The sequence below is a fragment of the Coccinella septempunctata genome, chromosome 2, assembly GCF_907165205.1.
Source record: "Coccinella septempunctata chromosome 2, icCocSept1.1, whole genome shotgun sequence".
Lineage (NCBI taxonomy): Eukaryota > Metazoa > Arthropoda > Insecta > Coleoptera > Coccinellidae > Coccinella > Coccinella septempunctata.
This window is the reverse complement of record NC_058190.1, coordinates 28471086-28482576: the sequence shown is the minus strand read 5'-3', so window position 1 is coordinate 28482576 and position 11491 is coordinate 28471086. Positions and strand designations below refer to the sequence as shown.

General features: G+C 34.1%; 1 protein-coding gene across 2 annotated transcripts; it reads left to right on the top strand.

Annotated features, from left to right (window-relative positions):
• Nucleotides 1-3560: 3560 nt before the first annotated feature.
• Nucleotides 3561-10131, top strand: LOC123308029 (putative glycine-rich cell wall structural protein 1). Of its 2 annotated transcripts, none has more exons than XM_044890550.1 (4): nucleotides 3561-3673; nucleotides 4382-4455; nucleotides 6439-6587; nucleotides 9906-10131. In XM_044890550.1, the coding sequence occupies exons 1-4, from the start codon at nucleotides 3651-3653 to the stop codon at nucleotides 9909-9911; spliced, it is 252 nt and encodes an 83-aa protein (XP_044746485.1). In that variant the 5' UTR covers nucleotides 3561-3650; the 3' UTR covers nucleotides 9912-10131. The 2 variants fall into 2 exon arrangements, with proteins under 2 accessions (XP_044746485.1, XP_044746484.1); XM_044890549.1 differs by having other exon boundaries at nucleotides 6439-6721.
• Nucleotides 10132-11491: the final 1360 nt, after the last annotated feature.

Below are 11491 nucleotides of genomic sequence, written 5' to 3'. Positions count from 1 at the left end.
CCTTAGCTAAGTATAAACGTACTAAGAATATCGCTGATTATAAGTACTATACGCAGCTTCGTAACATCGCGACTTCTGCTGTAAGGAAAGAGAAAGCTGCTTTTCTGGGTCGGTCAGCGTCTCAAGGGTCTAAACGTTTTTGGAAAGCCTTCAGGTCACTCAATAATCGGTTCGACGCAGATATTCCCGAGGGTTTCGAAAACCCGGACGAGTTCAATAAATATTTTGCTTCTGTTTTCAGTCAACCAAACGCTTGTCCCGAAACGGCGAGTTATTATAGGTCCAACACCTTCAGTTCTCACGCACATTTCGAATTCAAACTCGCTTCTCAGGAAGAGATTAGAGTGGTTGTTCTTGGTCTCGGGTCGAATGCTGTCGGATGTGATAATATTTCGGCGAAAATGTTGCAGCTATCGATTGACATTATATTGCCTTATCTCACACATATTATTAATGTTTGTATTGAAGCTTGTTACTTTCCTACCGCTTGGAAGTGTTCTATTGTCAGGCCTCTACCCAAATTGAAGAGTCCGGAACAGCTTAGCGATTTCAGACCGATAAGTATTCTCCCTTGCATGTCGAAGATCCTTGAGAAGATTCTTAGTGAGCAAATATATAGGTACATTACTGAAGCTGATATTATAACAGCCAGTCAATCAGGCTTCAGAAGGGGTTTCAGTACTACAACACTGTTATTGAATGTGGCGGATGACATATTTAGGGCATTGGATGAGGGAAAATCCACGATATTGACCTTGTTAGATTTTGCCAAAGCATTTGACACTCTCGACCACGAGCTCTTGTGTGCTAAGTTATCTTTCTACGGTTTCGGTGTGGGTGCTCTGCGGTTCTTTCGATCGTATCTCGTTGGCAGATTTCAGAGAGTTCGTGTGGGTGATATATTTTCTGATATTTCCCCCGTAACCTCCGGTGTTCCGCAGGGTTCAATCCTGGGACCTATTCTATTTTTAATTTATGTAGCCGATATGTATAGGGTAGTTATGTATGTGATGATATACTTTTATGCAGATGATGCGCAGATTCGACTTTCTTTCCATCCCTCTGATGTTGATGAAGCGGTGACGAAGATCAATGCAGATTTGTCCAGATTAGTAGAGTACTCCAGTGCCAATAATCTCAGGTTGAGTATCCCGAAGTGTGTCTCATTGCTTTTTTCTAGTGGATCTAGAATTAATTCGGAGCAGATTATCCTTAAAGTTGGTGATGAGCGAATTCCGTTTGCTAACAGCTGTAGGAATCTTGGCATCATTTTCGACTGCAGACTGAGATTTGTTGAGCATGTTGCGCTGCTCGTAAAGAAGTCGTACCTTGCACTGAGACATCTGTATAGGAATCGGCGTATTCTGGGTTTTCGTTCACGTAAATACCTTTGTGAGTCCCTTGTGCTGTCTATATTGAATTATGGCTTGATATTGTTCTATCCTTGCTTGGACTCCACAACTAAGTACCGACTTCAGAAAGTTCAGAATGCATGTTGTAGATTCATATTCGGTTTGCGCAAGTTCTCCAGGATCTCTAATAAAATAAAGGAACTCCAGTGGTTAAAACTCGATGGCTTGTACAGATTGCAGCTTGCTGTTTCAATAAAAAAAATTTTGACTTCGTCAAACCCTCCATATTTGCGTGATAAGCTCATCTTTCGAGGAGATGTTCATGATGTCTCTGTAAGACATAGGAATAGGCTTATGTTGCCCCGATTTAGATCAGCCATGTTTCAGCGATCCTTCACGTTTTGTGCTGTCAGTGTATATAATAGCTTTAAGTACCTATTCCATAGTTACTCTGTGAATGGTGTTAGGAAACATTTGAGAAGATACTTGCTACTTTCTCAGAATAGTTAGGTTTATTGTTTTTGTAGTATACCTAGTATAGTTGTAGTTTTAGTAGAAAATGTTTTTTTTTTCATCTTGCTTTGTTGTATTATATCAGAAGTTATTTTTGTCGTATTTGTTTTCGATAAAATTATTGTAAGAGGTTAAGTAGAATAGCTATAGGCTAAACTTCGCCTCATGATTGTATTCGTAGAGTACAAAATAAAGGCCCTTTATTATTATTATATTATTATAACCAACATCGCACTGGCAACTACGCAGAGGGTAGCTTCGCGTAAATTATGGAGGATAGCTTAAATTAAATAGGCACCAGTGGCGTGGAGCTCTCGTTGTTTAAGAGTTTAAAATGAAATTATTAGCGTATATTAATATAACTGATATTATAATAAAATGATTTTTTTATTATAAGACTATGGTTTTATCAAAGATCCACTCAACTACTAATGTGTTCTTTGATGAAACTATAGCGATAATGAATAATTTACTGGTCTATAGATGAAACGCCTGAATAATGTCTAAACATTGAAAATACAATTAAATTTTCTTTCATATCACTTATTAATCTAAGTTTGGGAGCCGGTGACATTTCAAGTATTGAAAAATGCTCAAGGCAACCGAAAGGCACAAGTATAATTTGAAAAAAATACTTGTTCATTGTAAGAGTGAAGTCGAATATTTACAAGATTGGCAAACGTTTCTGATCTCGTCCATTGAAAATAAATTTTATGTCAAGAAAAATCTTCTTATACCTACATAGAATAGTATTCTAAATGCATTGTTACTGAAGGACCCCTATCTATGGTTTTTCGTTTTTTTTTCTCTTCAATGCGGCGCGACGCAATTTTTGTGGTATTCGCGAATCCAATTACCGTTGAGGGCGCTGCGAAATGAAAACAAACTTTGACGTTTGTCAGTACTCTTTTCGAGATTTGTGCGGCCTAACAGAGTTTTTCTAGAAAATCAAGATATTTATCGGAATTATCGGAAGTGAATTGATTGATTCAGTTTCGTGAAGAAAGATCAACATTCTTTGGAAATATTTCATTTGAAAAGGGTGAATTGTGAAATAAAATCGAGCGATGATATTGGTGATCCACTGTACCTAGACACAAAATCCTATTATTTCACAGATTCTTTCTTGAATTAAACCTAGCTAATAATGTTGAGGCAGCATATACTGACTTTGTGAAGTTTCTTTTTAAAGTATTTCAATTCCATGTTATGTAGGTATGTTATGAGGTATTCCTCATACTGAAATCTCAAGAGACATAAATATGATTCAGCTCATGGAACAAGTTCTACAGATGAGAAAAAGCATTCATTTGGAAGTATAAAAATTATGAAATTGTATTTCTAAATCGTCAATTGAATTTAGCAGAAAACACTCACAAAGAAAAATCGTTTAACCTTACTCCTGCCAGTTGAAAGCACTGTTATGAATACCTTTTCCAATATTTTTTCGGAATCAATATTTCTATTCAGAAACCCAGACAATAATCCCAATATAACTTCTCCAAATAATAATTGTAATACTTTGTTGGACAACGTGAGATAAGAAAAAACATAAAGAACAAAACTTGTTTTGACTTCGCAGTACTGACAAAGTAGTTTCGTAATTCAGTCGGCAGAGGGCGTCTAGATTTTTGGATTCGCCAATCCTATCAAATAATTTAACCATCGAAAACAACATTGAACTTCTGACAAATTAATACCCTTCATGACACTCATCTTTCAAGATTTCCATTGGAAAAGTTATGTGAACAATCAAAATTTCCAGTCAAAAAACAGGGATGTATTATGACTCACCAACCCGGCCTTTCGTAAGTTTAGTTTCAGATGCCATTCAATTGGGAATGAAATGTTTATTAATGAAAAATATTGATTGAAAAGTCACAGCTACAGTCAAAATGAAATGGAAAACAATTCTGCGACTCTCACTTTCTGGAAAAACAGAGATTCGACACATCAGTGCCGAATATTTTTAGAATATGGAATCAAAAGTTGTATGATCCGCACAAAAAGGTCAGATGAAAAAATATACCTAGGTAATCAGTGACATGAGATCTGCAGTGGACCTTGATTGAAAGAAATTAGAAATGAACACATTAACTGAGTAATCCTGACCAAATTAACCTACCCCATTATTAGTTTGCCTATAATATAGTCTCAAGCCTGTTTGTAACAGCCGAGTATTCTCTGGAGAATTCTGTACTAAATTTTGGCAAGAAAACGTCAGAGATTATTTTGTATGCAACTGAATAGTGAATTCTACCGAAAGTGCGTACGTAACTGAAGAGAATTCACGGCGCATGAATTCACGAGTAAATTCTCTAGAGATTTCTCGGCTGTTGCAAACGGGCTTTAGATATAAAGTTGTTGAATTGAAGTCCATCATCCAAAAATATCTACTTTTGGAGGAGCAAAATGAAATGCTGCAAATCTTCTCTACTCGAACGATTTAGTATTGGAAAATTTTGAAGAAAAAGAGATTGATTATAATCCAATTATCTGCTGTCGTTTGTTCTTAGGGTAGGAGGATGTACATGTGCAGATGAAACTGGAGGCTGTGGTCATGGAGAAAGTTGCTGTGCCTGTGATGCAGGTAAATAAATGGCCCAAGGCATGCGTTCAATTGAATTTTACATAAAGCTTGATAAAAATTGCCTAGTTCTGCGATGTTACGAATTACACGTTGTTCAAAAATATTCTTCATCAAGTAATACCTGCATTGAAAGGTATTTCGGCAGAACAATTTTTTTGAATTCATTTTGCAAATTTTATTGAATTTCAAAACTTTATGGTTTAGAAACTATTTCTGACCATTTCATTCTTTTTACAACTGCCGGATTTCCCAAAAATGCCAGAATTTTCCTAGTACAATAAACATACCTACTTAGAAATATTTTCATCATATTTTCTGAATGCTCATTGAATTCCCAATTCCAATACATAAATATAAATGTAATTTTTCTTTTATTTCTATCCATTTCAATCAAATGAAATAAAATTAAAATTGGGAAAATATATTCATATTTTTTATGGTTCTATGGAAACTTGATGTCCAACATAGATATATTTTTCGTAAGTTATGCAATATGCAATGAAATATCGCATTCCTTACGCTTACGTGAAACACACTGTACAATACGTGAATCCTGCAAGGAACATTCTCTCTTACTTTACTTGTTTTGTGTTTCTTGCTTTTTCTCAACTCAACTTACTAATACCCATTGAGTATTAAACCCACCTAGAGAAACGCGGTTCAACGAAATGAAGCCGAAATTATAGGCCGTAAAGTGGCGGTACATAGCTGCTACAAACGAAACTAAAAACTGCCGTGGGACAGAGACAAGACAGTTTGTCTCTGCGTGGGAGTTTGCTTCGATTTGGTTGCAATTCATGTACAGCAATCTGTAAGGATATTTACTACCCTCCGGTACTTGGACTCAGCAGCAGGGTCGGATTTGTCCAAATCTTTGTTACATAACATGGGAAACAGAGTTCAGTTCATCTTATAATGGTGGTCGTGGGACAATCGAAAATCGGAAATAAATTACCAAATACCGAAGAAATTTTTTTCTTCAGAACATTTTGAAAAAAAAAACTGATGTTTCCAGAAATTATATATCACTTCAATAAGAGTATGTCTGTTTTTATACCAATTTTCTGAAATGAAAATACAATAATCGTTTTAACGCTTCAAAGTTGACGGAAACCCTTTTAATAATTGAGATGAAAAGAAATTGTCATGTAAATTCTAGACAGGTTTTTCTGAAATGGATTCAATGAATATTCAGTTAGTTCAATAAAATCCTTCAATGGTTTATTTCATTTACCCTATCACAAGATCACTTATTATAAATTAAATATTCGTCCCAAACTATTGTATTTTTTGCGTACCACTGATGAGCACGCAAACGGACAGTAAACTATTTAATTCCTGGAATAATAATTGATGAATTTGAACTGGCAAGTGATTTTATAATTACTAAAAGATATATTTCAATTTTTTTGATTCAGATTATTGGGGGGGGGGGATTATTGGGTTTAATTCTCAATGCTAATACTCAACTTTTATTATTACTGGCTTCCCTATTGGGTTCGTTTCAATTTCATTTATTTTTTGACCCTTTCATGTAACTTTTTACAATTGAGTTTGTCTTTAGTGATTTTCCGGTTTTTCATGTTACTCAGCTTCCATTATGTGATTTATACTCCTTGAGATGAGCTTTATCCTTGAGATGAGCTTTATCATAAAAACAATTTTTCACTTCTGTGAATGTTGAAATATAAATTTTAATTTGGACTAATAGAAAACTTCAAACATTTTATAGGATACACTCGACATACATCTTCATTGTGTGATGGAAGCCTGCAACTTACCGATTGTAGATCATATTTTCTGCTACAAAACGTTTCGATTATGCATGAAGGATCGTCTCAGAAATTTACTTTTTATTAAAACCAATGTTTTCTCTGAAAAACTTTGCTTTTATTGTCCTCTTAAGAGGTTACTAATAGCACATTTGAGATGTGGCTTTGAACATGTTTGCAAGCATCTTATTATTAATATTTCCTTTCACAGGTGCAGGTGGAAAAGTAGATGGTAAAAGTCACGCAACTCCTTCTGGAGGAGGAGGAGGAGGAGGAGGAGGAGGGGGCGGTGGTGGTAGCTGTGGGGAGAAGAAAAACTCGTCGTGTGTCAGACCAGAACCACCGTTTTGCACCGAAAAAGTTCGTAAGATTCTGAAAAAAGTGTTATTGGAACTCCTCGATAATAATTATGGCGATATTCTGTGTGACAATTTATCACAAAAGGCTGTGAGTTGCGTGAGGAGGCAGGTTAAAGAGCTCAGGTTCGATCCCAGGTAATTCGAACTATTAAGATGAAACCCCTCGTAAGGTGTTGAATCAGTTGACTGTTTTGAATTTTTTCTAATGAGAATATTCCTAATGAATGGAAATTTAGGGGAAATTATTACTAACAACCCCTTACAATATTGGTCTTATAATTCCGAATTCCGTTACATTAGGTTTTGTTTCACCAAAAAACTATCGCCCTAGGCAAAAAAATGTATCATAAAAAAAATTCATATGAAACGATGTGTTAGAGCTCTAATATTTACCATGTTTATCCCTGCTGTTTTATAAAAGGCAAATACCTCAAGACCTTTCGAGTCTATTATTGCAATGGTATTGTTCGTAAAAAAGGATTTTATTCCAAAAAGTAACGTGTATTCGGAAGAAACCAAATAAATACTTTCTGAGTACGGAACCGCTTACAACATTTAAATGAAAAATTCAAACAACTCATAATGTTCAAAAAAGTTTTGAGGACCAAGCGGCCCAATCGCCTAATATTTATAATTTATTCATCTTTGTGCGTAAAATTGGTATGTGAGAATATACATATTAATGAAATGATAAGCTGCGTCGGTGCAGCATCTTGCGAGGCCCATTAATGAATATCCATGCGCTTTCGCCATTTTGCAATCACCTGACAGTAACATAAAAACTGTGAAAGTTTTGAACCTTTCTATATACGTTTTCAAATTCAAATTGGAATTTATCAATTTCAAATTGACATTTATCAATTTCAAATTAATACTAAACGTAATAAAATTGCAATTGTAAAAATCGAACATCAACGTTCGAATGGAACTGAATCAGTTTATCACACAGATCAACACAGCTCTTTTTCTCTGTCTTTTTCGTTCGAAAATTATGAGTTTTTCTGATAGCAACATCTCGAAAAGTATTACTTATTACTAAGTATGTAGTGTTTTGGGCCCAATATTGTTTATAATTTTTCTAATTGACATATGTGATTTGAATGAGGAGATCTTGAGATGGTTGACCTCTTTCGTTGATGACACAAATGTTATTGTGGAAGGATCCGAGTTTGATGATATTAAGGCTAAAGCATTGTCAGTATTTAGTGAAATAAAATTGTGGTTTGCTAAAAATAAATTGGTGTTGAATGAAAGCAAGACATGTGTGGGATTTGGTATCAGAATTCTTTCAGGATATTTGAGTGTTAAAAATTTAAAGATAGTATATTTTGCTAATTTTGAGTCCTTGATTCGATACGGTGTTATTTTATTGGGATCCAGCAGTGAGGTGGAAAGACTGTTTATCATACAGAAAAGAGTGGTGAGGTATATTTTCTCGATGAGTTACCTTCAAACATGTAGGGGAGTTTTTAGGAAGAATAAATTACTCACTCTATTGTTGAATGTTTAGTTTTCTTTTTCAAAAATAGAGATATGTTCTCTGTTCATACAAGGAGGAATGATTACCCTCTTAGATCATTAAGTTTTCATTACCCAATACATAAATTGTCATCATCTGAAAAGCATCCTTCATATGCATGTATCAAGTTTTATAATAGATTACCTGATAGCATGAAGATTTTAAATAATTTAATAATTTTTAAGAGAAAAGTAAGAGAACTTGTTATTGAATTGGAGCCATATTCTTTGTATGATTATTTGTGCTAAATGTTGTTGCTTGACACCATTTCTTTTATGTTCGTTTACATACTATGAAATAAAGATATCTATCCATCTATCTATCCATCTATGTATTCGGAGTCTCTCAAATCTTTGCATACTCTGCGAAATGAAATAGTTAATAGGTATCCAAAGAACAGTAATAAACGTTGATTCTGAAACACAATGGGAGTCTGAAATCGTCTCTTTTTATGATAACTTATTAAAAAACAGTTTCTGTTCTGTTAATGAAACGGAATGGTAGAATCCAGAATTCAGAATAAGAGAATATCGTTCAAAATAATATTGGCAAGGCAGCGGTTGTTAATTGTGCAAAATTCATCGCTCATATCCAAAGTTTCATTTTTTCTGCATTCGATATGCAAAATATGAATTTTTCGAGAAAATTCATTATTCTCGAATAGTTTTAATTAATTATGACGTTATATACTGTGTATATCATTCAATATAATTTTTTCATCAATAAATTTTATCCCAAGGAAGAATTCAAATTCAGAATTGCCAATTTGATTTTGTTTATTGTCAATTGGTAATTGATAAATGCCAATTTGAAATTGAATAATGCCAATTTGCTTCTGATTAATGCCAGTTTGAAATTGATATTGTGAATTTGATTTTGACTAATGTCATTTTGATTTTAATTAGCGCCAATTTGAACTTGAAATGGTATAGATCACTTACAGCTGTTTTTAATAAACATATCCATCGTTTCACTTACTGACGATTGGAAACCATTCTAAAATATATCTATAGATAGATCATAGAAACGAAATCACAACCACTTTCTATCTTCAGTAACTGAAACAATGGATAGATAGGTTTATTGAAAACGGCCGTTACTCAACTAAAAATTCAGAAACTAGCTATCTTTTTCATTCCATACCCTACTAGAAAAGAGTTCCTAGTCTGTCTGTGTGTTAGCGATAAACTCAAAAAATACTGAAAGGTATTCATGCCGTTTTTATCATAAACAGACAGAATGATTCATGAGGAGGTTTATGTGTGTAATTTGTTAAGGCTTTGCGTAAATCAAATGGCTAAATCTATTGAAATATCGCAACTATTTATTTTCGGCATCTTGAAGAAGAAACTCCAGGAAATTTAGAATTTGAATGATCAAGAAAAAAGTTAGACTCTATATCTATCGAGCATTTTTATGCGATAGACGTACACCATGTGGCGGAAGATTTTGTCTTCTCAGACGAGAAAATTTGTTCAGTTCAGTTGTGATGAAACAAAACGATCGTGTTTACTTGAGTGATTTTTCCTCATGAACCCAGTCGGAAAGTATTCGACTTCTAATGAAAGTTTATTAATTTTCCTAATTTTCGAAAAACTAAGGAAGACCAGCGAAGAACGTTGATTGGTAGATGGTAGATTGGTTTTCCGGATATGTACGTAAATTATTATTCATTTACAATTATTCAGTAATTGCCACAATTTTGCAGAGAGCATGGCAGTTTTTTCATGTTCCATAGCCATAAAAACTGAAAAATTTTAACGAATTTAATGTTATATGGAATTTTTCATTGTTTTTCAGATATAAATACGTTTGTTTCATCACTGTATCCGAGAGAGGCCAGCATAATCTTCCTGTCGTGACAAGAACACTGTGGGATCCAGATTCAGACGCTTGTGCTTGTTTTAGTCATAGAACTTGTGCCACAATGGCTATAATACAATGTTTTGGTGTAATATGTGAAAAATGTGCCAAACCATGTGGAAAATAATGTAATGTTCTCTATAATAAATAATTATGTACAGTCCTAGCCTTGTTTTCAGTCCAGGAACTTATTTAAAAAAACACATAGAATGTGGATTCGTTCGCTTGTTTCTGACTCGAAAAAAATGTGCGATTCAATATAAAATTTAATCCAATAGGCTGAAGCAAGCAATTTTTCTGAACGGCCTGGATGATTTGCTCTCACTACCAAAAGAAGCTATGGCAAATTTACTCATGTGATAACCGATATACTGTTTCACTATATCAGCTCCACTGGTTTATTGAATTTTATATATTTGTTTATTTCAATCTTCAATCACCAGATTTTGTACCAATTTTCAAAAATTTCCATCTAGTAGTTCCCTAGATGGGTGACTAATTTGACGTGATCCTTCGCGGGGTTGTAAAAGGTGATTTTCAACATATTGTGTCCGGTGAACTATGGATCAAAAATGGGTATTTACAGAGATAATGCCTTTTTTTGACTTCTTGATAATTTTCAGTCTTTGTTTCCGAAAACAGACAATATATAAAAACTATTCAGCTATAAATATCCAGCTTAAAAATTCTAGGAAATGAAAAAGAAACCTTCATTTCATAAAAAAAATCCAAAACTGAACGAAAAATAAATGGTTTTAACTGACATCAACATACATACAAACAGGGTGCTGTTTAGAAAGGTTAGGCAGTGGATTCATATAAAAATTCTCATATATATATACAGGGTTCGGCAAAGCGAATTGATAAGTTCCGAAGGGTCACTGCTGCTCGGAATGAGGGGGGGGGGGTCAGATAGGTGCGGAAGGACTTCTTTTGTTCCTAAGGGTCTGTAGTTAATACCTATACCTACGTCTTTCTAGTATTCTAGTGAAAAATATCTGCCCAACATCATAATAATTGATAAAACAACTTTTTACTCATCATAAGGATAATAAATAATAAGAACAACATAAATATACGAGCATCCTGAAATGATGCATTGTAAAAAAAAACAATCAACGACTTATCATAAAAATAAAAAATCTAAATTCCATTGATGAGTTAACGAAACAGACAACCATAAATATTTAGCAATCCTACAACAGCTCACAATCAGAAGTAATGTAGCGATACTTAATTGTTTTATATAAAAATCAAGCCTCGTTTTAAATGTCCGTTTCCTTAAATTTTTCAGCTGAAGCAATGCAACACCGTCTGATGGAGATTTCAGTTTCGATATAGATATTCCGTTTCATTTGTCAGAATCCTGATTGATAAATTCAAATTCCGTAAAATTAAAATTTCCATCAGTAATCCGCCGTAATAATCCCAAATAAAGGAAAAGTGTCTTTCTGCATTCTGCGTTGTTTTTCCGTCCACAAAACCACACCGAATTCAGCATAAAACAACGTGGATTGCAGATA

What these genes read in the sequence shown, in the direction of transcription:
- LOC123308029 (XM_044890549.1), top strand. Translation starts at nt 3,651, where the DNA reads ATGACTCACCAACCCGGCCTTTC. An exon ending in TTGCTGTGCCTGTGATGCAG is followed by an intron (nt 4,456 to 6,438) that starts GTAAATAAATGG and finishes TTCCTTTCACAG; the next exon opens with GTGCAGGTGGAAAAGTAGAT. An exon ending in GAGCTCAGGTTCGATCCCAG is followed by an intron (nt 6,722 to 9,905) that starts GTAATTCGAACT and finishes ATTGTTTTTCAG; the next exon opens with ATATAAATACGTTTGTTTCA.